This window comes from Octopus sinensis, linkage group LG4 (genome assembly GCF_006345805.1).
Source record: "Octopus sinensis linkage group LG4, ASM634580v1, whole genome shotgun sequence".
In the NCBI taxonomy this organism is placed as follows: domain Eukaryota; kingdom Metazoa; phylum Mollusca; class Cephalopoda; order Octopoda; family Octopodidae; genus Octopus; species Octopus sinensis.
Genome location: NC_043000.1, coordinates 1,043,656 through 1,068,287, shown reverse-complemented (window position 1 = coordinate 1,068,287; position 24,632 = coordinate 1,043,656). Strand labels below are relative to the sequence as shown.

Below are 24,632 nucleotides of genomic sequence, written 5' to 3'. Positions count from 1 at the left end.
ACATGAGGGGGATCAGCCATCTGAATGTGGCTAGGGACAGGGCGGGGTAGTGGGGGTGTTACTGATGCATTTAGCCCCAGGCGATCATCAACGTCACCAGAAGGGCTGACACCATCTCGGTGTCCTTGCCAGCCTGCAAAGGGAGATCAGCCTCCCCGAAGATACGGATACTACATACGGACCGGTTTCGAGGTATTTGCCTCTTATCAACGCATGGTAAGCACCGTTCTTCGTTGAGGGACTTCCTCTACAGGCTGGATATATATGGATTTTCACAGTAACCACAGTCACTGATGTAGAAAAACCGTTCGACAACAATATATATGCATATATAAATATATTTGCGCATACATACATACATACATACATACATACATACATACATACATACATACATACATACATACGTACAGACATAATACATATGTGTATGTGTGTGTATGTATGATTGCCTGAGTGTAGGTGCGCTATCGTTTTTTCTATACCTTTGTGCCGGATTGATTGCACGAAATCTCCTCTCATAAAAAACCTGAGATAATTCTCTATTAAACTGTTGAGTTTGTGCCTAAAAAAGAAAAATCACAAAAAGAAAATAAGACACTACTTGTTCCGCTTCTTCACGTTCTGATTTCAAATCTTGCAGAGGTTAGCTTTGCCTTTCATCTCTCGAAGGTCGACGAAACAAAGTACCAGTCAAGTACTGGATCGCTAACCCGCTTCTTTCAAAATGTCTTGCTCTATGCCAAAACCAGACACCATTGTATATAGAGAAGCCTTACTCATACCTATTGACGGATTATCAAAATGCCGGAATGCAAATTGCCGGAAAATTGATATGAAGAATCTGTAAGAAAGAGGTGACCTAAATAAACATATTGCTCATTGTTATTGGAAGAAATATAAGAGGATATAGGTCTGTTTCTGGTTCACTTACCTTGATTTACTCTGCACTTATTATTTCACCTGTATCTGATATTATTTGAAAAGTTTAATACCTTTTCCCGTACATTTGACCTGAAGCTATCTCTTGTATTACAAAAGCGTGACAATAAATTTGTCTAAGGTACACCTGCACCACTTTTCTCTTTATTTTCCTGTTTTCTTTCTTTCTTTCTTTCTTTCTTTCTTTCTTTCTTTCTTCTTTCTTTCTTTCCTTCTTTCTTTCTTTCCTTCTTTCCTTCTTTCTTTCTTTTTCTTTCTTTCCTTCCTTCTTTCTTTCTTTCCTTCTTTCTTTCTTTCTTTCCTTTCTCCCTCCCCTCACTTCTTCCTTTCTTTCTTTGTTTCTTTCTTTGTTTCTTTCTTTTTTCTTTCTCTCTCTCTCTCTTTGTTTCTTTCATTTTTTTCCTTTCTTTTCTTTTCTTTCTTTCTTTCTTTCTTTCTTTCTTTCTTTCCTTCCTTCCTTCCCTCCATTCTTTCTTTTTTCTTTTTTCTTTCTTTCATTCTTTCTTTCCTTTTCCCTCCCCTCACTTCTTTCTTTCTTTCTTTTTCTTTCTTTTTTCTTTCTCTCTCTCTCTTTGTTTCTTTCATTTTTTCTTCCTTTCTTTTCTTTTCTTTCTTTCTTTCTTTCTTTATTTCCTTCCTCCCCTCCCTTCTTTCTTTCTTTATTTATTCCTCCCCTCCCTTCTTTCTTTCTTTCTTTCTTTCTTTCTTTCTTTCTTTCTTTCAAGGATATAAATATGTGTATGCGTGTATGTGTGTGGATGTATCAGTGTGAGTGTTTTCGTGAGCGTGAGTATATGTATGAGTGTGTGTGTGTGTGTGTGTGTGTGTGTGTGTGTGTGTGTGTGTGTGTGTGTTTGCGTTGGGATTTGTCGTTCCAATAAAAGGAATTATTTCACGTTCTCTCGAAGTTTCTGAAAGTATTCATGACGTTAACTGCATTTAAATAAAATTTCTAAAATGGATAGAGAAATTCGAGGGAATTGCTTTGGTCCAACGGCAGAACGCCTGTCATGTGTTCATCCATATTTTCTATTATTACACGCTTTTATTTATAACTCTGTTTACGTCGAAATCCATTTTCTCCTCGCGAAAGAAAAAACAAACAAACTGATTTTACACCGCCTCGAAGTTTATGAAAACGTCTTAGATATGCAAGAGTGGCTGAGTGGTTAGTAGCTTGCTTACTAACCACATGGTTCCGGGTTCACTCCTACTGCGTGGTACCTTGGGCAAGTGTCATATACTATTGCTTCGAGCCGGCCAAATGCTTGTGAGAGGATTTGGTCGACAGAAACTGAAAGACGCCCGTCGGATATATATATATATATATATATATATATATATATGTGTGTGTGTGTGTGTGTGTGTGTGTGTGTGTGTGTTGTGTATGTGTGTGTGTCTGTGTTTGTCCCCCGACCATCGTTTGTAAACCCATGTTGGTGTGTTTACGTCCCCGAAACTTAGCGGTTTCGGCAAAGAGAGACCGATAGAATAAGTACTAGGCTTACAAAGAATAAGTCCTGGGGTCAATTTGTTCGACAAAAAGGCGGCACTCCAGCATGGCTGCAGTAAAATGACTGAAACAGATAAAAGAATAAAGGAATATATATAACTACACCAGTGTTATAGTAAGGTTGCAATTGCAGCGATTACTAATCGATGCTGGAGAAACAAATGTAGGTCTATTTGAGGCTGTAGTATATATATCAAAAGGAATTAAAGGTAATGCTAATACCACTTCATAATAATCCTTATTATACGTAATAACGATAATCATCATCATCATCATCATCATCATCATCACCATCACGATCATCATCATCACCATCACCACCACCATTACCATCACCATCGTCATCATCATCATCTATATTAAATAATCCAGGAAACCGGTATGGTTAAAGGCATATATAGAATAATAGAACATAATATTTATCTCTGAATTCTTATCATATGAGAATTATTACTGAATTTATATACTAACCAGTGAATAACCTATTTTGAATACCTAACTGTGAGCAAACAGCCAAACATTTAGAGAAATCCCCTACTAATTATTAATACCATATATATATATATATATATATATATATATGAACAAGAAGGGTAGTAATATTATTTACTACCAGGTGCCCAGCACAAAAGACGAATTAGTCATAAGACAAAAATATTATTCATATAGAAAAATATTATTCATGTAGTTATACAATTAAGGGCTCCTAAATTAAGATGCGAGTGCTGGGAACACAAAAAGGGGATGAATTTATCGAGAGTGTGAAAAACAAAAACGTTTACCGATAACTTTAACTCGAACCGCGGTTTCTGCTTCTTCTAGCAAAACACAAATATGTTTGCTAAGGCTAGCTTCATCAGCGAGTCGCCTTAATTTAATCGAGGTCTGCAGCGATGTGAGACCATGTGTTGATCTCGAACTACTAGCAGATCTTAACTTTTCAAATCTCTGCGCAGACGCAAAATTTATACGGCAGTATAGGGCATGCCGGGAAGAATTTTACGAATAAATCCATCATGTAATATGCGAATATGAACAAGAAGGGTAGTAATATTATTTACTACCAGGTGCCCAGCACAAAAGACGAATTAGTCATAAGACAAAAATTTTATTCATATAGAAAAATATTATTCATGTAGTTATACAATTAAGGGCTCCTAAATTAAGATGCCGAGTGCTGGGAACACAAAAAGGGGATGAATTTATCGAGAGTGAAAAACAAAAACGTTTACCGATAACTTTAACTCGAACCGCGGTTTCTGCTTCTTTCTAGCAAAACACAAAATATGTTTGCTAAGGCTAGCTTCATCAGCGAGTCGTCTTAATTTAATCGAGGTCTGCAGCGATGTGAGACCATGTGTTGATCTCGAACTACTAGCAGATCTTAACTTTTCAAATCTCTGCGCAGACGCAAAATTTATACGGCAGTATAGGGCATGCCGGGAAGAATTTTACGAATAAATCCATCATGTATTATGCGAATATGAACAAGAAGGGTAGTAATATTATTTACTACCAGGTGCCCAGCACAAAAGACGAATTAGTCATAAGACAAAAATATTATTCATATAGAAAAATATTATTCATGTAGTTATACAATTAAGGGCTCCTAAATTAAGATGCCGAGTGCTGGGAACACATATTCGCATATTACATGATGGATTTATTCGTAAAATTCTTCCCGGCATGCCCTATACTGCCGTATAAATTTTGCGTCTGCGCAGAGATTTGAAAAGTTAAGATCTGCTAGTAGTTCGAGATCAACACATGGTCTCACATCGCTGCAGACCTCGATTAAATTAAGGCGACTCGCTGATGAAGCTAGCCTTAGCAAACATATTTTGTGTTTTGCTAGAAAGAAGCAGAAACCGCGGTTCGAGTTAAAGTTATCGGTAAACGTTTTTGTTTTTCACTCTCGATAAATTCATCCCCTTTTGTGTTCCCGCACTCGGCATCTTAATTTAGGAGCCCTTAATTGTATAACTACATGAATAATATTTTTCTATATGAATAATATTTTTGTCTTATGACTAATTCGTCTTTTGTGCTGGGCACCTGGTAGTAAATAATATTACTACCCTTCTTGTTCATATTCGCATATTACATGATGGATTTATTCGTAAAATTCTTCCCGGCAGGTAACTAGCATCAGCTGAACAGTCGCCATGACCCTTTTTTTTTGAAGAGCTCGGGTCTAGGGAAGGTTTTTGGTGCTTCATTTTGGTGCAACCACTGCGAAGAACGTTTTTTTTTTAATATTATTATTGTTGTACCGAATCCACTTTTCCCCGTAAGTTACAATACGGTCGAAAATGGATCGGTCTGGTTATGGAGAAGAAGCGACGTGTAAATTTCATATACTCTTTTTTTACTCTTTTACTCTTTTACTTGTTTCAGTCATTTGACTGCGGCCATGCTGGAGCACCGTCTTTAGTCGAGCAAATCGACCCCAGGACTTATTCTTTGTAAGCCCAGTACTTATTCTATCGGGCTCTTTTGCCGAACCGCTAAGTGACGGGGACGTAAACACACCAGCTCGGTTGTCAAGCAATGCTAGGGGGACAACCAGACACCACACACACACACCACACACACACACACAACCCACACACACACACACACACACATCACACACACATATATATATATATATTATATATATCTACATATGACGACAAGCTTCTTTCAGTTTCCGTCTACCAAATCCACTCATAAGGCATTGGTCGGCCCGGGGCTATAGCAGAAGACACTTGCCCAAGATGCCACGCAGTGGGACTGAACCCGGAGCCATGTGGTTGGTTAGCAAGCTACTTACCACACAGCCACTCCTGCGCCTATCTGCGCATTTTCTGGTTTTCATTCAAATCGTGTGCTTCCCATTGTCGAGCTTTTCTGATTTTCCGTTCGCATGCAAAATGGTTGCAGGTAATATTTTACTTGTTCACTACTTTTGTGTTTGTCATTTGTTTTAATAATATTTCAGTTTCGCTTTTATTGCTCACTAGCAGTATCGCCCGGCGTTGCTCGGGTTTGTAAGGGAAATAACTATAAAGCATTTTTAGAGAGTTATAGCCAAAAATAGCAAAGAAACGGAAAAAAAAATGGTGGTAAATTTTTTTTTTAGTTAAAAAAGGTCGAGTTGCGTCCCCTAGACAGTCTGTGGTTTGTGTTTCTGATTCTCGACCCCATGTCGAATTATCGATTTTTTTCAGAACTGGGGGGAACTTTCAAATTTCGCTGCATTAGTTTTGAATTATGACATTGGGCTATGTGTGTGTCAAGTTTCATCAGAATCGGTTGAAAGCCGTGGTCAGGGTGAGGGTACAACCAAACAGACACACAGAAACACACACAGACAAACTGCCGTTTATATATAGAGAGATAACTGTTGTAATATTTCTTCTATATTTTTTATGTATTTCAGTTTCAGTATGAAGTTACCAGTTGCACTGCTGTTGATAGCGGGTATATCCATTACAAAAGTCCAAGGTAAGCATCAAAAGATGATGGATATTTCTGACTTGAGGAATTCAGATAAACTTTAAAATTAGCTTAGCAAATCGACAGTTTTCTAAATTAATTCTTCATTAACTACTCTTAGCGGAAGATATGAATGTCAAATTGAGCTTATAAGTTTAAAACTGGTAAAAGAATAGGAAAATTTACTGACGGGAAGTCTCATGACTTAGAAAAGAGTTGAATTTATCATAAATTTTCTGTTTACTGGGCGGTTTTTATGAGACGTTAGATGACATTTGAAATTTGAGACAGGAAATTTACAAAATAAAAAAAGTACTTTTAATAGATTTTGATCTTTTGTGTGTGTGTGTGTGTGTGTGTGTGTGTGTGTGTGTGGTGTGTGTGTGTGTGTGAGTTTGTGTGTCTACATAGCTAAGACAGAGTGTGTGTATATGTGTGCAAAGCGGTGTGTGTGTCTGTGTGTGTGTGTCCCCGCGCACGAGTGTGTGCAAGTGTGTTACTGGATTAGTTGTGTCACAATACCACCGCACACATACGCAGACAAACACATGCCAACGTAATGGCATTTGTGTGTGTGTGTGTGTGTGTGTGTGTGTGTGGTGTGTGTGTGTATCGGGTTTTACTGCGAATGAAACGCAATGGCGTGTATATGTGTCGCACCATGTAAGTATATATGAATGAAGGATATCAGATTATCATTTTCTTGGAAAATGACACCTGTGCTAAACGCGTTGTTGTTTACATTTCGGACATGCGTAAAGTACAGTGCGCAAGAACTTAGCGGGCGACTCCTTTCTGATCGGGGAGGATGATATCGGTTAATGTTCAGCTTGCATTTCTGTAGGATGTTATCTATAGAGGCGCAATGGCCTAGTGGTTAGGGCAGCGGACTCGCGGTCGCAGGATCGCGGTTTCGATTCTCAGACTGGGCGTTGTGTGTGTTTATTGAGCGAAAACACCTAAAAGCTCTACGAGGCTCCGGCAGGGGGTGGTGATCCCTGCTGTACTCTTTCACCACAATGGCGGTGCCCCAGCATGGCCACAGCTCAAGAGCTGAAACTGGAAAAACAAACAAACAAAAACAAACATAGCAGTTCTACTCAATATGGCGGTCCGCGGACCGGTGCCGATCCGCGGGCCATCAGCTACCGGTATGCGGCGAGTTTCCAGAAAAGAAAGAAACATTTGTAAAATGCTTATAAGATGCGTATGTAATATTGTATTATTTGTTTACAAAATAAATATGAGATAAAAGAAATTGTCAACATTTATCATACTCATTATATATATTGTTTCCGGATAAATTAATATTAGGCGTAGGAGTGGCTGTGTGGTAAGTAGCTTGTTTACTTACATGGTTCCGGGTTCAGTCCCTCTGCGTGGCACCTACTATAGACTCGGGCCGACCAAACCCTTGTGAGTGGATTTGGTAGATGGAAACTGAAAGAAGCCCGTCGTATATATATATGTATGTGTGTCTGTGTTTGTCCCCCCAACATCGCTTGACAAAGATGTTGGTGTGTTTACGTCCCCGTAACTTAGCGGTTCGGTAAAAGAAACCGATAGAATAAGTGCTAGGCTTACAAAGAATAAGTCCTGGGGTCGACTTGCTCGACTAAAGGCAGTGCTCCAGCATGGCCACAGTCACATGACTGAAACAAGTAAAAGAATTACTAAGAAATCTTACGGGTCCCTAGCACATTGGAAAAATCCCGCCGTTAGTTTGAGAAGCACTGATCTATAAGGGAATGTGGGTAGGAGTGAATTCGAAATAAGTTCCCGTTCTAAAGGCAAAAATTTGAGCGAAAATGAAATATTTGGTGCTGGATTTGAGACATAATAAGTATTGTATAGAGAGAAGAGGCAAAGTAAAGGGAATAGGAGGAGTTTAAGAGAAGGAGGAGATTGTACACTGTTCTCAATGATTGTTCCAACAGTGTACACTGTTCTCAATGATCGTTCCAACAGTGTACACTGTTTTCAATGATCATCCCAACAGTGTACACTGTTCTCAATGATCGTTCCAACAGTGTACACTGTTCTCAATGATCGTTCCAACAGTGTACACTGTTCTCAATGATCACCCCAACAGTGTACACTGTTTTCAATGATCATCCCAACAGTGTACACTGTTCTCAATGATCATCCCAACAGTGTACACTGTTCTCAATGATCGTTCCAACAGTGTACACTGTTCTCAATGATCGTTCCAACAGTGTACACTGTTCTCAATGATCGTTCCAACAGTGTACACTGTTCTCAATGATCACCCCAACAGTGTACACTGTTCTCAATGATCGTTCCAACAGTGTACACTGTTCTCAATGATCGTCCCAACAGTGTACACTGTTCTCAATGATCATCCCAACAGTGTACACTGTTCTCAATGATCGTCCCAACAGTGTACACTGTTCTCAATGATCGTTCCAACAGTGTACACTGTTTTCAATGATCATCCCAACAGTGTACACTGTTCTCAATGATCGTTCCAACAGTGTACACTGTTTTCAATGATCATCCCAACAGTGTACACTGTTCTCAATGATCGTCCCAACAGTGTACACTGTTCTCAATGATCGTTCCAACAGTGTACACTGTTCTCAATGATCGTCCCAACAGTGTACACTGTTCTCAATGATCGTTCCAACAGTGTACACTGTTCTCAATGATCGTTCCAACAGTGTACACTGTTTTCAATGATCGTCCCAACAGTGTACACTGTTCTCAATGATCGTTCCAGCAGTGTACTGTTATTCTTGCTATGCGTTGGTGAGTGTGGATTTGCTCGCATACACCTTGGACGTTCGTATCAGTCATAGGAAATGTATTTTAATGTGGAAAGCACATTTATATATACCTTATATACGATAGGTTGTACATCGCAGCTGAAATAGTTTCTAAATGGGAAGGGAAGCTTATCAACAGGGATGCAGCGTTACCTGTTGTCACGGCGAGTGAGCTGGAAGAATCGCTAGCATGTGGGGGAAAATGCTTAGCAGCATTTCGTCCGGTTTTGTGTTCGGAGTTCAAATTCCGGGGATCGGCTTTGTCTTTCATTCTTTCGGGGTCGATAAAATAAGTACCAGTTGGCATTGAGGTCGATATAATCGACTTACTCCACCTCAAATTGCTGGTCTTGTGCTAAAATTTGAAAGTTTGAGCGGCTACATTATTTTTAAACATAGTCTCCTTGCTTTTCGAAACCCTTCTTTCTGTGTGCCAGAGCTTGCTTCTTCCATCGGATAAGATTTCGGCTGGTTGCTCAGCCAACTATGCAGTTTCCTACGCTTCTTCGTCCATAACAAATCAACGTCCTTGTAAAGGATGTGTAAATGGTTTAAGGAGGTGATAGTCGGAAGGGAAGACATCTAGACTGTATGCAAGGTATTCCAGTAACTTGAAACCCAGTTTTTCAATGGTTTCAACGGTGTGGCCAGCCGTATGTGGGCGTTCATTGTCGTGTAGCAATGACACTTACTTTGACAATAGACCGGATTTTGGCTCCAGTGTGTTACATAAGCAGTGTGTTACATGGTTCCAGTGTGTTACATACTCCAATAATTACAGGTATAAACCTGAACTTGTAATCTGGGTAGACTATATATGTGTGTGTATATATATATATATATATATAATATATATATATATATATGTATAGAAATTAAATATAAAATATAAATTACAAAGTGGGACAAGAACGCAAAAACACACAAAGAGACGACACAAAAAAACAGACGGGTCACTCGAAGCCTCTAATCTTCAGTCGGGAACCGGATCATCTTAGTAATTTCGGCTGTTTAATCTCGATATCACTCCGACCCGGCCAGCCCCAAGGAAAAACCAAGCCACAGGCATTGGATTTCTTGGAAAGAGGATCGAATGTATACGGAACAAAGACAGGATGCCACACGAATATAAATACAAGAAACAAAAATAGAAATATATATAGTATGTATGTATGTATGTATGTATGTATGTATGTATGTATGTATGTATGCGTGTGTGTGTATGTGTGTGTGAGTGTATGTCTGTCTGTCTGTATGTCTGTATGCATGTGTGCATGTATGTATGCATGAACTTGTATATATGACAATGTGCCTCATACGTATTTTATATTATCTGTATTTATGATGAATATAGTTATTTTAATGACCCTCCTTCTCTATTTCTCTCTCTCTCTCTCTCTCTCTCTCTCTTTCTTTCTTTCCAGGATCTAGAAGGTCTTCTGCTACTATAGCAGCTTTGCACAGACCCGGCCAGGCATTGGTGAATTCTTACCCGAAAATATCGATCCCTTTTTATGTACTCACGTCATATATGCATTCGTTGACATATCTGATGATGGTCGTAACCTGACACCTTTTAACTGGAACGACGTTACACCTGGAACAGGTAAATTTATTCGTATATTCTATTTTCTTTTCTCATTACCTTCTTTTTTATTGCTTACGGATTAATGCAGCGAGCTGGCAGAATCGCTAGCTCGTCGACAAAAGTGTTTAGAGGCTTTATGCTCTGAGTTCAAATCTTGTCAAGGTCAACTTTTCCTTTCCTTCATTCAGGGTTAAGAAAATAAATATCAGTCAAATACTAGGGTCTGTGTTATCGAATTAGCCCCCTCCGCTCAAAAATGCTGGCATTGTAACAAAATTAGGAAGGATTAGTGCGCACAGATGATGAATAATGCGTGTTAGCATCAAACTAATAATTATTTGCGCTCTTTGTCACATTTCTTTACATTCTGAGTTCACATCCCGGCCGAGATCAACTCAGTATTTCATCCTTCGAAGGTCGATAAAATAAACTATCAATCAAATACTGAAGCTGTTGTAATCGATTATTCCTCTCCCCCCAATTTTTGGTCATGTTCCTAATTTAGAAGTAGTCTTTATATATAAAACTGTAGTTGTGTGAGTGTCTGTCCCCTTCGATTTAGATTCCTAACTACTCCCACATTTTGCGGTGCAGTTTAACCAAAACCGGGTATCTTATAGTCGTGATTCATATCAAGCCCTTCTGGGTATTAGCGCGCGTCTACGATGAGTCTACGATTTTAAAAATAATTTACCATCAATTTTTTCCATTTTAACGCATATTTTTTTAAATATAAGGGAAGTAACTCTCTAAAAATGTCTACGATGAGTCAACGATTTAAAAAAAATTTACTATAATTTTTTTTCTATTTTTTAATGCATTTTTTTGCTATTTTTTGGCTATAACTCTCTAAAAATGCTTATATAGTTATTTCCCTTACAAACCCGAGCAACGCCGGGCGATACTGCTAGTTATATATAAAATTGTTGGATGGGGACAATCAGTATTGATTCCTTGTAGTATTGGTTCCTTGTAGTTCCTTGTCCTTAGTGAAGACTCTGTCTGGGTGGATTTGTCTTTCACATTTCAATGATATAGTCGATGAAATACGTACCATATAATTCAGAGACTACCTCTGCACGCACACACACAAAAATAATAGTTGATTTATTGGTAAAATATCTAATGTAACAAGTGTTAACAAAAGAAAATCAGAAATAAGTATGTAGTAAGAAAAAGAAAACAGAAGCGATTTTAATCAGATTAATATTATTTTCAATAATTGCTTGGCTTGAATACAGTTTTTCGAGATCAGTGACGAATAGTTACTGGAAAAACGTTATAAGTATTTGCATTGGGTCTCCTTTCATCGAAAACCGGTGATTGTCGTACGTCGACGACAGGTCAATACCTAGAAACTGCAGTCCGTGCGTATCACATAGGTTGATGAGGGAGGGATGACCTCTCTTTGCAAATACCATAAGGGCACAAAAAGTGTGCCTAAAGCCAGCTGGAGACGATGTTCTCCTGGGGATACAAGCTACAGTAACACCCACCCTTAGTGGTTAGCCATATTGAGATGGCTAGTATACCTCACAATATTATTTTCATTTCTTAGCAAAGACAAGGTAAGCTGTTTCGGGATTATTCTGGCTTCATCAGCGATGTACAGCTTTATTGAAATTTGTATTGCTTAATCCGATACTTTGAGATAGGGTTTGCCTTCGGCCATCGCAGGGCCTCCACTACTGACAATTTTGAAGTAGTTGTCGAATTTGGATTCATGTCAGTTGGCGACTCAATAGAACAAGTAGACGTGGAGAATACTCTGGAGAGATTTTTCTTTCCCAAACTATTTAGATGATGAAGTCATGAATGGAATGTGTCTCAGTTAGGTACAGAAGGAGTCGGAATATAATTTACTAGTTCAGAGAAACAGGAGCTGCTGTAGCTGCCCTAAAAGTTACATAGGGGGTAGTCGCATAGCTGGAGTGTGTGCCGCTTGAACTAGCTACAATAAGTACTAGGCCTACAAAAAAGAAGTCCTGTGGGCGATTTGTTCGACAAGAGGCGGTGCTCCAGTATGGCCGCAGTCAAAATGACTGAAACAAGTAAAAGAATAAAAGGATACCTAGATACACCATACAGGGCGCCGTTTATGTACTACTGAGATAAACTTAAGGTTTATATGAAGTCCTTAGTCTAACTAGAAAGAAGCTGTATTCTATCTTCTATAATATCGGTTTCATATTTTGGCTCAAGGCCAGTAATTTAGGGGAACAGGGTAAGTCGATTATATCGACTCCATTGCTCGACTGGTACTTATTTTATAGATCCCGAAAGGATGAAAGGCAAAGTCGGCCTCGGCAGAATTTGAACACACAACGTGAAGACAGACGAAATGCCGCTAGCGATTCTGCCCGCTCGCCACCTTCTATCTTGGATAATATAATTCAAATGTTCACAGTGTAGGACTAAATCGATCTATTCTTGTTGAAATCCGTTCTATAATGATATAAAAATAATAATAAAAAAACTTCTTGCTTGTTCTCCATATCGGTTAAATAAATTAAGTAAAATAAATATATAATTGTTTCTATATTTAAGGTCTTTACGCTCGGACATTAGCACTGAAGAAAAAGAACCCCAAATTAAAGGTCCTATTGGCTGTGGGTGGCTGGATTATTGGTTCCGAGCCTTTTATACCTATGGTAGCCAGTTCTAGAAACCGCCGCATTTGGATAGAAAATGTCATCAAATATTTACGCAAGTAAGTTAACCACCATTGACTTAATGATATAGATTTAAATATGACTCTCTCTCCCAGACGCCCTCCCTCCCTCCCCACTCTCTCTGTTTACATATATACATGCATATAAACATGTACACAACACGCACACTCACACATACATAAACGACGGGACTTTTCAGTTTCCAGCAACCAAATCCACTCACAAAGCTTTGGTCGACCCTGGGTTATTGAAGAAGAGATACACCTAAGGTGATATACAGTGGGACCGAATCCAAAACGATGTAGTTGGGAAGCACAATTATTCCTTTCTACTCTAGGCACAAGGCCCGAAACTTTTGTGGTGGGGGCCAGTCGATTAGATAGACCCCAGTACGCAGCTGGTACTTAATTTATCGACCCCGAAAGGATGAAGTCAACCTCGGCGGGATTTGAACTCAGAACGTAAAGACAGACGAAATACCTATTTCTTTACTACCCACAAGGGGCTAAAGGACAGACAAACGGATTAAGTCGATTACATCGACCCCAGTGCGTAACTGCTACTTAGTTTATCGACCCCGAAAGGGTGAAAGGCAAAGTCGACCTCGGCGGAATTTGAACTCCGGACGTAACGGCAGACGAAATACGGCTACGCATTTCGCCCGGCGTGCTAACGTTTCTGCCAGCTCGCCGCCTCAGTTGGAAAGCACACTTGTCAGCTTACCCAAACTCTTTGCATATACGTATGTATATATATATATATATATATATTATATATATATACATATATAAACATGCATTCAGACGTTCGGGTTATAACACGTGAAACACAATCAGTGCTCTTTTTGTCTATATTAATGAAATAAATCTCTTATACCTTTTTACCATTAATAGATACAATTTCGACGGCTTTGACATGGATTGGGAATTTCCTGCAACCAGAGGGAGTCCACCCGAAGACAAATATCGATTTACATCATTGATGGAGGTAAATACTTTCGATTGCATTACATATACCATGATCAGTTTTGCCTTTGAACAAATGGAAGTCTCGCTGTTACATGGACTTACCTCAACTGTATATTGTTAATGTTTTATCTTAACCATTTAATTCTTTCAGTCATTTCACTGCGGACATGCTGGAGCTGCGGCTTGAAAGGTTTTAGTCAAACAAATTGACCCCAGTACATATTTCTTAGTCATATTACTTATTCAGCCAGCCTCTTTTACAAAACTACTAAGCTTATCCTTGTGAGTGGATTTGGTAGACGGAAACTGAAAGAAGCCCGTCGTATATATATATATATATATATATATATATGCGTGTGTGTCTGTGTTTGTCCCCCTAGCATCGCTTGACAACCGATGCTGGTGTGTTTACGTCCCCGTCACTTAGCGGTTCGGCTAAAAAGACCGATAGGATAAGTACTGGGCTTACAAAAAAGAATAAGTCCCGGGGTCGAGTTGCTCGATTAAAGGCGGTGCTCCAGCATGGCCGCAGTCAAATGACTGAAACAAGTATAAGAGTAAAAAAAAATATATATATATATATATATATATATATATATATAAGTATATGAAAGAATGGAGTTGAACGACTAGTTAACAAATATCCTTTATTCTCAGGATAAAGAATAAAGGATATTTGTTAACTAGTCGTTCAACTCCATTCTTTCATATACTTATAATTTTAAAATAAACATACAAATTTCCGCACGAAGACACGTATTCTATGCCCTAGGGACGTAGCTTCAACCGTGTTCTTTCTGATGTGAATTTGCTACCCAGGTATCGGTTATCTTTCGAATTATCCTTAATAAGAGAATTCATTCAACTACTCAAATATATATATATATATATATATAAATTGAGATAGGGGTTGTGAGTGCAACCCACCATGGGATAACATATATCCAATATACTGCCAGTAAAGCATCCAACAAAGTTAATACATAAATGCTAAGAATTGCGATGCAATTAATTCATTTATTGTATTATATGGGCGAAGGTAAAATGTTTTACCACAAATTAATAATACAAAATAAGAAAATGGAGAAATACACGTTAATCAATAGTCAACTACTAGATAATACCCATTCACATAATTTATTAACCAACTACATATGAACATCAAGGTCAAACATAATAGTATAGAACAAAACAGTGCACATCAATGAGTAATGTGATACAATAAGTACAATATGTATAAATAAATATAAATAAATAAGGTGTATTTCTCCATTTTCTTATTTTGTATATATATATAATATATATATTATATATATATAATATATATATATATTAATCACTACAATTGTTTACTCTCATAATGCAGGAAAACAGTTGCATATTCAAGTACTTGCACGCCTGAAGAACTACATTGCGTGGAAACAATTGTGATAATTAAAAGATATATGTCCAACCGTACTCCTTGTTGGTGACTCCAATTTTTTCAGTTATCTATTTACACACGACGGATGCCCAAACGCAAAAGTGGAAGTACGTATAATACTACTACTGGATAGCCCGGGGTAAATCTGAAGGTGGACGAGTTGTATACGTTCTTAACAGAATATACCATAACTATATATATATATATATATATATAATATATATATATATAAACACACATACATACAAATATATATATCTGTCCGGCAATAGTCGCCATGATAGATCGTTAGCCACTTCACACATTTTTTTATCTCCTTGTTTTCTCTGTGTCCCTTTCTGTAGAAGAGCGTAGGCTCGAAACGTAAAATACTTTTTCTATTCCTGGGCGTTACACTAATACATCTGTTTGTTTTGTACACCACCTGTCTTCGTCTTTTTTTTTTTCTTTGTAAACTCTCCCTATATATATAATATATATATATATATATATATATTATATATATAATATATATATATATATATGTGTGTGTGTGTGTGTGTGTGTGTAATTTAATATGTGACAATTATTCGGTTGCCATAATAAAACATGATTAAACCCTATATAACCGAATAATTGTCACATGTTATATTACAGATGAATTCCTATATTTACATAATATCCCGGTCTCACTCCTTCTTTTGTAGTCTTACCATTACTATTAATATATATATATATAATCTTTTAGTTTTTTCAGTCACTGGACTGCAACAAATCAACTCCAGTACCTTATTGTATTGGTCTGTTTTACCGAACCTTTAAGTTGTAGGGACGTAAACAAAGCAACATCGGCCGTCAAGCGGTGATGGGGGTACAAACCCAAACACAAATACGCATATATATGGCGAGTTTGTTTCAATTTCCATCTATCAGTTCCACTTACAAGAACTTATTCGGCCCAAGGCTATCATAGAAGACAGATGCATAAGCTTCCACGCAGTGGGACTTAACACGAAACCATGTGCTTGAGAAGCAAATACTCCTTGCCACAGAGTCATCCCTGCTCTCTCTCTCTCTCTCTTTCTCTCTCTCTCTCTCTCTCTCTCTCTATATATATATATATATATATCTATAGTGCAGGGATGAGCCTGTGGCAAGGAGTATTTGCTTCTCAAGCACATATACATGATATATATATATATATATAATATATATATATTATATATATATGTGATCTCTTGAGCACCACCAGCAAAAATATTTTTTTCCTCTGTCTTCCCTTCTCGGGATCTTTCCTTCTCCTTGTTTCTGACGAAGAGCTCCGCTCGAAACGTTAAACCCTCCTTCCCTTCTTTCCTGAGCGTCAAATAATACTTTAATTGTTCCACGTCCTCGCGTTGCTGTGTTTTTTTCTGTCTTTTTTCTGTGTTTTCTTGTTTGGATTAACTTTAACTATATATATATATATATATATATATATATATAAATCTATATGAATCTTCTTTTATTCTGTGCATTTTCAACTTCACACACACACACACACGTTAAGAGTTTTTGTCTGATTCTTATTACAGGGATTGTATACAGCCTTTGAATCTGAAGCAGAGAAGACAGGACAAGAAAAATTACTGCTTACTTTAGCTACGGCTTCTGGATCATACTACATCAACAAATCTTATGAACCCCATAAAATTATCAAGTAAGATAAATGTTCACATCTATATATATTTCTTTACTACCAACAAGGGGCTAGACACAGAGGGGACAAACAAGGACAGACAAAGGGATTAAGTCGATTACATCGACCCCAGTGCGAAACTGGTTCTTTATTTATCGACCCCGAAAGGATGAAAGGCAAAGTCGACCTCGGCGGAATTTGAACTCAGAACGTAACGACAGACGAATTTCGCCCGGCGTGCTAACGTTTCTGCCAGCTCCACATCTATATAAACACGCACGGTTTATAACCTGTACGAAAGGGTGCCGAAAAGTTGCTGGCTTTAGGTAAAAGAAAATGGAGAAGTTAATTACGATTTTGTTCAACATATTCCCCGGTCAGATTCACATACTTATTGCAGCGGTCCTTCAGTTTTTCGAAGCCCTGTAAAAGAACTTGGAAGATTAGGCTTTTGTTAGCCGCTCTCCAGCCATCTATTTAAAACTGTATACAGCTATGGTACGACCACACTTGGAATTCGCATCATCAGTTTGGAACCCCTATCTTGCTCAGAACATTGACCTCCTGGAATCTGTCCAGAGACGTGCAACCAAACGCATGCCCTCCATCAGACACCTACCATATTCTGAGCGCCTTGTTTCCCTGGGCATGGATTCACTGAAGCTCCGGCGTCTGGCGACGGACTTGGTAAACACCCACAAAGTTATCAACCACCTCACCAACAACAACACTGAACACCTTTTTGATCTCCATGTGTCTAACACACGTGGACATGCCTACAAAGTCAGAAAACAACACAGCTCCCATGACTTTCGGAAACATTTTTTCACGCTCAGAGTTGCTGAAGCATGGAATAAACTACCTGCGTCAGTTGTTGACTGCCACGACACTGCATCCTTTAAGGCCCTCATGCTTTCCGAAATCCGCCGAAACTACACCTGATTATATATACACTTTAGATGAGTTGTAGTGCACCTGAGCACTGTACACAATTATCATTATTATTATTTAACGAGGCCTTTCGCTACACCTTTAAGCCAGGAACTTTTCAGCACTCCCTCGTATACACACACACACACACACACACACACACACACACATACACACTCTCTGTGTGTTTAGACATGTGTTAAGCTATGCTTTGTCTCTTTCAAATTCTATTTCACACGAACCAACACCGGAGCTTTAAAGTGTGTTCGCTTGACCTACAAGAAATGAACAGACGGAATGGTGAAGCTCTTAAACGCCGAATATGCAATGCAAATGTCAATTATGTCATTCTTCTGTGGATAACATTGCATTTAATCAACAGCTGTACAAAAATATCATCGATTCTTACCTCACACTGCAACATGTTGTTGCAAGTACAAGAATTGCATAAACTATAATTCGGCTTTTAAGAACTTCCCTGTTGTATTTGTGCATTAGATATTTCGTAGCTATCTGTTACTCTTGGATTGCAAAAGCTTAGCGTTTGAATTGTAACGTGAAGTAGCGGTCAGGAATCGAGGATAGGTTACACTTCTTGTTAATGTTCCTAATCACTTTTGCTTAGCGGCATTTCGTCCGTCTTCCCGTTCTGACTTCAAATCCGCCGAGGTTGACTTTGTCCTTCATCCTTTTGGGGTCGATAAAATAAGTACCAGTTGACCACTAGGATCAATGTAATCAACTTACCACTCCCCTGAAATTACTGGTCTTTCATGCTTAGAGGGGTCAATAAAAAATAAGAAGCAGTTGAGCACTGGGGTCTATGTAATCGACTACCCCTCTCCCAAAATTGCAGGCCTTGTATCAGAATTTGAAATTAATATTATCATTCACTTCAAGCTTACATGGGATGTAACCATTTCATAACCGGTTTTCCTCGCTCAGTCATCTTATGCACAATTTTGTAACTTGTACGAGTGACAAATTCATTTTCAGCAAACATTCTCGTGAAGAGAATATTTACACACGGCAATGCAAGTTAAAACACCATCACTGCAGGAATTAACGCTCATTGCAGGTACTTACACAAAAGATACAGTGCAGAGGCGAGCCGGATGAACTGACCTCGCGGGCCGTAGTTCGGTGACCGCTGGTCAGCAGCGAGAAATTTACACCATTTGTCTACAGCGAGAAATTTTCTCCAAGACAAAATGCTGTGACTAACTTGTTGACGAAAATGCCACTGGCATATTCGAACTTGTTATAAACATTGCATTTATACACATCACCGCTTAGCGCTCCCACTTTGTAATTAACGATGGGGCAAACTAATATTGCATATTCATATCCACCCACAATTCATATCCACCCACAATTCATATCCACCCACAATATCCACCCACCATATACTTGTAGATAGTTGTCTAAACTATAAAATGAAGAAGGCGAAGGTTGATACAAATTGGATTTTTAATTAAAAAGGGGTCTAAGTGGGACTGGAAGGGGATTAAAATTTACAGGAGGGGGTAACTTGAGGTGAGAAATTGATTGGGAGACGTTTTGGGGGCACTACAGTGGTTGCTTTGGTGTGAAAACGGGGATTTTATTGATTTTTTGGGGACACTTGGAGGTCTAGATTGGACACTTTTTGACCGATTTCAATCAAATTTTCAACATGGTAAAGTGGAAGTTGATTTGTAATTTAAGCGCGGAAAATAGGCTTGAAATTTTGAAAATTAAGACAAGATTTTTGAAGTTGAAAAAATTTCTCATTTTTATGTATTTTTGCCTTTTAGTTTTTATTGCTTACAGTTTTCATTTTCTCTGAAAGAAATTTACAGCTGCATGTAGCTCGTGTTTACAGCTTTCATTTGCATGGTCAATCATCCCAAAATTCCCAAAATAAGTTCTAAACTTAACAAAGAAATCCTTTTTTTCCTCATTTTTAATCGCTCAAATAGTGGCGCGTACAAAAGGCAAGTGTGCTTTCCGTTGTCACTGCCTGATATTTATGATTGATCTTTCAAAATATTTTTTTCTTTCTCATCTTACTCAAGATCTTTTGTTTTTTATAAATGGGAGATAGATAGATCGAGAAAAATAGAGAGAAAGATAGAAAGCAAGGGAGTGTCCGAGAGAAAGGAAGAGTAAGGGAGTGGGAAAGTGAGAGAGAAACAAAGAGGGAGAACGTGGGGATAAGAAACAGAAAGGAAGCAACAGAAAGTAACAACCACACCCTCACCCGCGCGTAGAGCGGGCCACCTTAAACTAGTATATCTATAATTTTTAAGTGGTGTCAATGCATAAATACAAAATAGTTACACGAATTATATTGCAAATGAAGTCTATGTTGATTCTCCCCTTCAAATTCTCTTTCGCGTAACTATTAGTTAGAAGCATGGAGGCGCAATGGCCCAGTGGTTAGGGCAGCGGACTCGCGGTCGTAGGATCGCGGTTTCGATTTCCAGACCGGGTGTTGTGAGTGTTTATTGAGCGAAAACACCTAAAGCTCCACGAGGCTCCGGGATGGTGGTGATCCCTGCTGTACTCTTTCACCACAACTTTCTCTCACTCTTACTTCCTGTTTCTGTTGTACCTGTATTTCAAAGGGCCGGCCTTGTCACTCTCTGTGTCACGCTGAATATCCCCGAGAACTACGTTAAGGGTACACGTGTCTGTGGAGTGCTCAGCCACTTACACGTTAATTTCACGAGCAGGCTGTTCCGTTGATTCGGATCAACCGGAACCCTCATCGTCGTAACCGACGGAGTGCTTCCTTCCTCCTAGTTAGAAGCAGGTGTTCTTTGAAAAATCTTACGTTGATTCCCACACTAGATTTAATTGCTATATTTAGACTTAAATCTCATTTATTTTCATGTTTTATGATTTATATATTTATTGATGTTTTAACACTTTAATGTTTTTTACTGGTCATTTCTAGCTATGTCGATTATATGTTGCTGATGACCTATAACTACCATGGTCAGTGGGAGAAAGTAACTGGACATCACAGTGGAATGTGGCGGCATCACAAAGATCCACCCGGGGAAAAGAGTGAACTGAACACGGTAAAAAAACAACAATAAAAAACGTTTTTTTCCCTCTAGTTTCATGCTGATGCACCGTCGTTTTGCTACACTGTTATTACTAAGAGCCGCCTCTAATATGTGGCCCTTGGTGAAGCATGGAGTTTGATATAGCTACCCTCATTTGCACCTCTTGCCGTGAGGTAGGTTCATCTGGGACTCTCGACAGGAAGAGGTCCAGCTTTGATTTAAAAACCCCTCCATCTACTTTGTGCAAGTTCCTTAGATTCTTTGGGAGAATATTAAAAAGCTGTGGGCCCTTTAAGAAGTAAACATTTACCTTAACACAGAATATCATAAATCATATTCTGTACAAGCTATCAGATTAGAGGAGTCCATTTTAAGATGTGTAACTGATTCATAATTTCTGCTGTGAGAACAATTTATATTACTATCAGTATTTACATTACTTCCTTTTAATTTTGAATATTTCTTTGTTTCTCTCTATATAATTCTATCGACAATATAAGCCTCTGATGGCGTATTAAGACGGTTGACACCTCTTTTCCGAAAATATACTGACAATTTAGTTTTGTTTTTTGGCTTGCAAGGTTCTTGATGTAAACTTGTGAGTTGAAACAGATTTTGTTGTGTCTAGGGTGTGTTATTCTGTCAATAAAGAAATTCGCACTGGATCTAGATCACTACTTTCTTTTTATGTGTCAATTAGTTAACCATTTAATCATTCAACTAAACGATTGTTTGATCAATCGTTTGGTAAGCCAATCAATCAATTATATCTGTCAAAGTTCTTTTGTCGCCATTCGCAACATTTGAATTTTATGGGCTCCGTTTCCGTTTTGACGTATTTTTGTATGGTATTAAAGACAGTTGGACCGGTTGAGGTAAAGTAATTGTGACGTAATGTTGCTATGTGTACTGAGTTCGATTTTTTGTAGTGGGCGGATAGCACGGGAGCCAAGTATTGGATGGATTTTAAAATTGATGCCAACATCATTTGTGCAATATCGATGGAATATTTTCCATCAATATGGCGAGCTGGCAGAAACGTTAGCACGCTGGGCGAAATGCTTAGCAGTATTTCGTCTGCGTTACGTTGTGAGTTCAAATTCCCCGAGGTCGACTTTGCCTTTCATCCTTTCGGGGTCGATAAATTAAGTACCAGTTACGCACTGGGGTCGATGTAATCGACTTAATACCTATGTCTGTCCTTGTTTGTCCCCTCTGTGTTTAGCCCCTTGTGGGTAATAAAGAAATAGGAATATTTTCCACATCACACAAATGATGTAGCGTTCCCAGCGGCGTTGGAGAGAAAAGAGGTTGAGATTTTTTAGTCGACCCCAACATGCTCTCTCTGTTCCAGATCTGTGAGTTCGCGAATGGATAAGTGATTGATGACCGAAAGATTAATCGAACAATCGATTGAGCGGTAGATTAAATCGTTAACCAAATGACAAATGAAAATAAAGAAGTGAAATAGAACCAATGCGTGTGTCTGTTACTGACTAAATGATTTTTCTGAGATACAACAAAATTGACAATTTATCTATAAAACTGTGAAGATTGACATAGGAACATTCTAGAAAATAGAAACACGGGGATCTGTAAACATTGTTTCGGTCTTCTTATATAACATTTTTTAATCTTGAACATCTTTATTAACCTAAAACACGTTAGTCAACCCTGAAAATTCTCAACGTTGAGCATCCTCGTTAATTCTAAAGACTTCCCTGCATGTTTACCATTGACCATTCTTCTTTATCTTGGACATTTTCGTTAACCTTGAGCAGTTTTATCAACCTTTTAATACCTCACAGTAATTTCTCCAAAATTTACGTCATTTTTGTTTCAAGAGCGAATAACACTTTATGTATTCCGCATTTCTTGAACCATGAAGACTAAAAACTCCTCCTCCTCCTACCCTCCTCCTCCTCCTCCTCCTCTTACTACTACTACTATTACTACTACTACTACTACTACTACTGGCGATGAGAATAATAGTAATAGTAATCCTTTCTATTATAGGCACATGACCTGGAATTTGTGGGCGTGGTGTGGGGGTAGTCGGTTACATCGATTACAGTACTTGACTGGTACTTAATTTATCGACTCCAAAAGGGAAAGTGGACCTCGGCGGAATTTGAACTCAGAACGTAGCGGCAGACGAAATTCTGCTAAGCATTTCGCCTGGCGTGCTAACGATTCTCTCAGATCGCCGCTTTAATAATAACAATAATAATAATATGAGGGTGAATCAGAAATTTATGCAGTTTTCATTTGAATTACTTTTTGACTTACTCATGGTATACACAAAGGTGTGCCACAAAGGTAATCCAAATATAAAAAGCATTATTTTCTGACTAACCTGCCTTCTATTAATGAAAAATAATATTCTTTTCTACTCTAGGCACAAGGTCCGAAATTTTGGGGGGAGGGGCTAGTCGATTAGATCCACCCCAGTACCCAACTGGCACTTAATTTATCAACCCCGAAAGGATGAAAGGCAAAGTCACCTCGGCGGAATTTGAACTCAGAACGTAATGACAGACGAAATACCTGTTTCTTTATTACCCACAAGGGGCTAAACACAGAGGGGGACAAACAAGGACAGACATAGGTATTAAGTCGATTACATCGACCCCAGTGCGTAACTGGTACTTAATTTATCGACCCCGAAAGGATGAAAGGTAAAGTCATCTCGGCGGAATTTGAACTCAGAACGTAATGACAGACGAAATACCTATTTCTTTACTACCCACAAGGGGCTAAACACAGAGAGGACAAACAAGGACAGACATAGGTATTAAGTCGATTACATCGACCCCAGCGACACTTTCTGTCCTCTTGTGTGCTCCTGCTCCGCTTAGTCCATTCTGTTCTTTTGAGATGTTTATATTTATATGCACATGCTTTTCCGTCTGTATTTATGCTTGTGTGTGTGCGTGCATGTGTGTGTGTGTGTGTGTGTGTGTGTGTGTCCTTGTCTATCTGTTTCGCATGTGTGCTTATGTGTATATATTTGCAACACAAATTCGTAAACGTAAATATTATTTTTCTATTTAATTTTTTAGGATTGGTCAATCCGGTACTGGCTTGATGTCGGAATTCCGAAATCCAAACTTATTGTAGGCATTCCTACATATGGAATGAGTTTCACATTAGCTAACCCGTCGATACACGGACTGTTTGCACCCGTTGAGGGAGGAGGTCGTATGGGGAGATACAGCAGCGAAAAAGGAATTCTCTCTTTCTACGAGGTATAAGAATTTTATCCATTTTAAAAATCTTTTGCTGGTTTCAGTCATAGAACTACGGCCACGCATACATCTTTGGGTGAACTAACAATATCAGAAATGGTAGTATAAATCAGATATAAGTTACTAACGAATTAAATTTCTACCATTTATAAAAGAAAGTATTATAAGAAATTGTTGTATTTCGGAATTGTCATTTTGCCAGTTTAGCCAATAAAAACATACGCACTATATATTTGGTGTTACTTTGCTTCAGCGTTATTCATTTTTTACATTCATCTTAATCTTATTTCGGTCAGTTCTTTCGTCACACTTCTGTGACCTCATCAGTGGTCCTTTGCTTTCTTCTTTCTTATTTGTGTGTCTCTCCTT

General features: G+C 38.4%; 2 protein-coding genes across 2 annotated transcripts in view; both read left to right on the top strand.

Moving 5' to 3' along the window:
• Positions 1-6,000, top strand: part of LOC118763309 (probable cyclin-dependent serine/threonine-protein kinase DDB_G0292550) — a 29,198-nt gene extending 23,198 nt beyond the window's left edge. The window contains exon 3 of the mRNA XM_036502671.1: positions 5,880-6,000. Within this exon, the coding sequence (XP_036358564.1) occupies positions 5,880-6,000 (121 nt within the window). The remainder of the gene's footprint in view (positions 1-5,879) is intronic.
• Positions 1-24,632, top strand: part of LOC118762844 (acidic mammalian chitinase-like) — a 43,824-nt gene that overhangs the window by 9,085 nt on the left and 10,107 nt on the right. The window contains exons 2-8 of the mRNA XM_036501705.1: positions 5,880-5,944; positions 10,146-10,327; positions 12,857-13,019; positions 13,875-13,968; positions 16,926-17,050; positions 20,901-21,027; positions 24,078-24,263. Coding sequence (XP_036357598.1) covers positions 12,958-13,019; positions 13,875-13,968; positions 16,926-17,050; positions 20,901-21,027; positions 24,078-24,263 — 594 coding nt within the window. The 5' untranslated portion in view covers positions 5,880-5,944; positions 10,146-10,327; positions 12,857-12,957. The remainder of the gene's footprint in view (positions 1-5,879; positions 5,945-10,145; positions 10,328-12,856; positions 13,020-13,874; positions 13,969-16,925; positions 17,051-20,900; positions 21,028-24,077; positions 24,264-24,632) is intronic.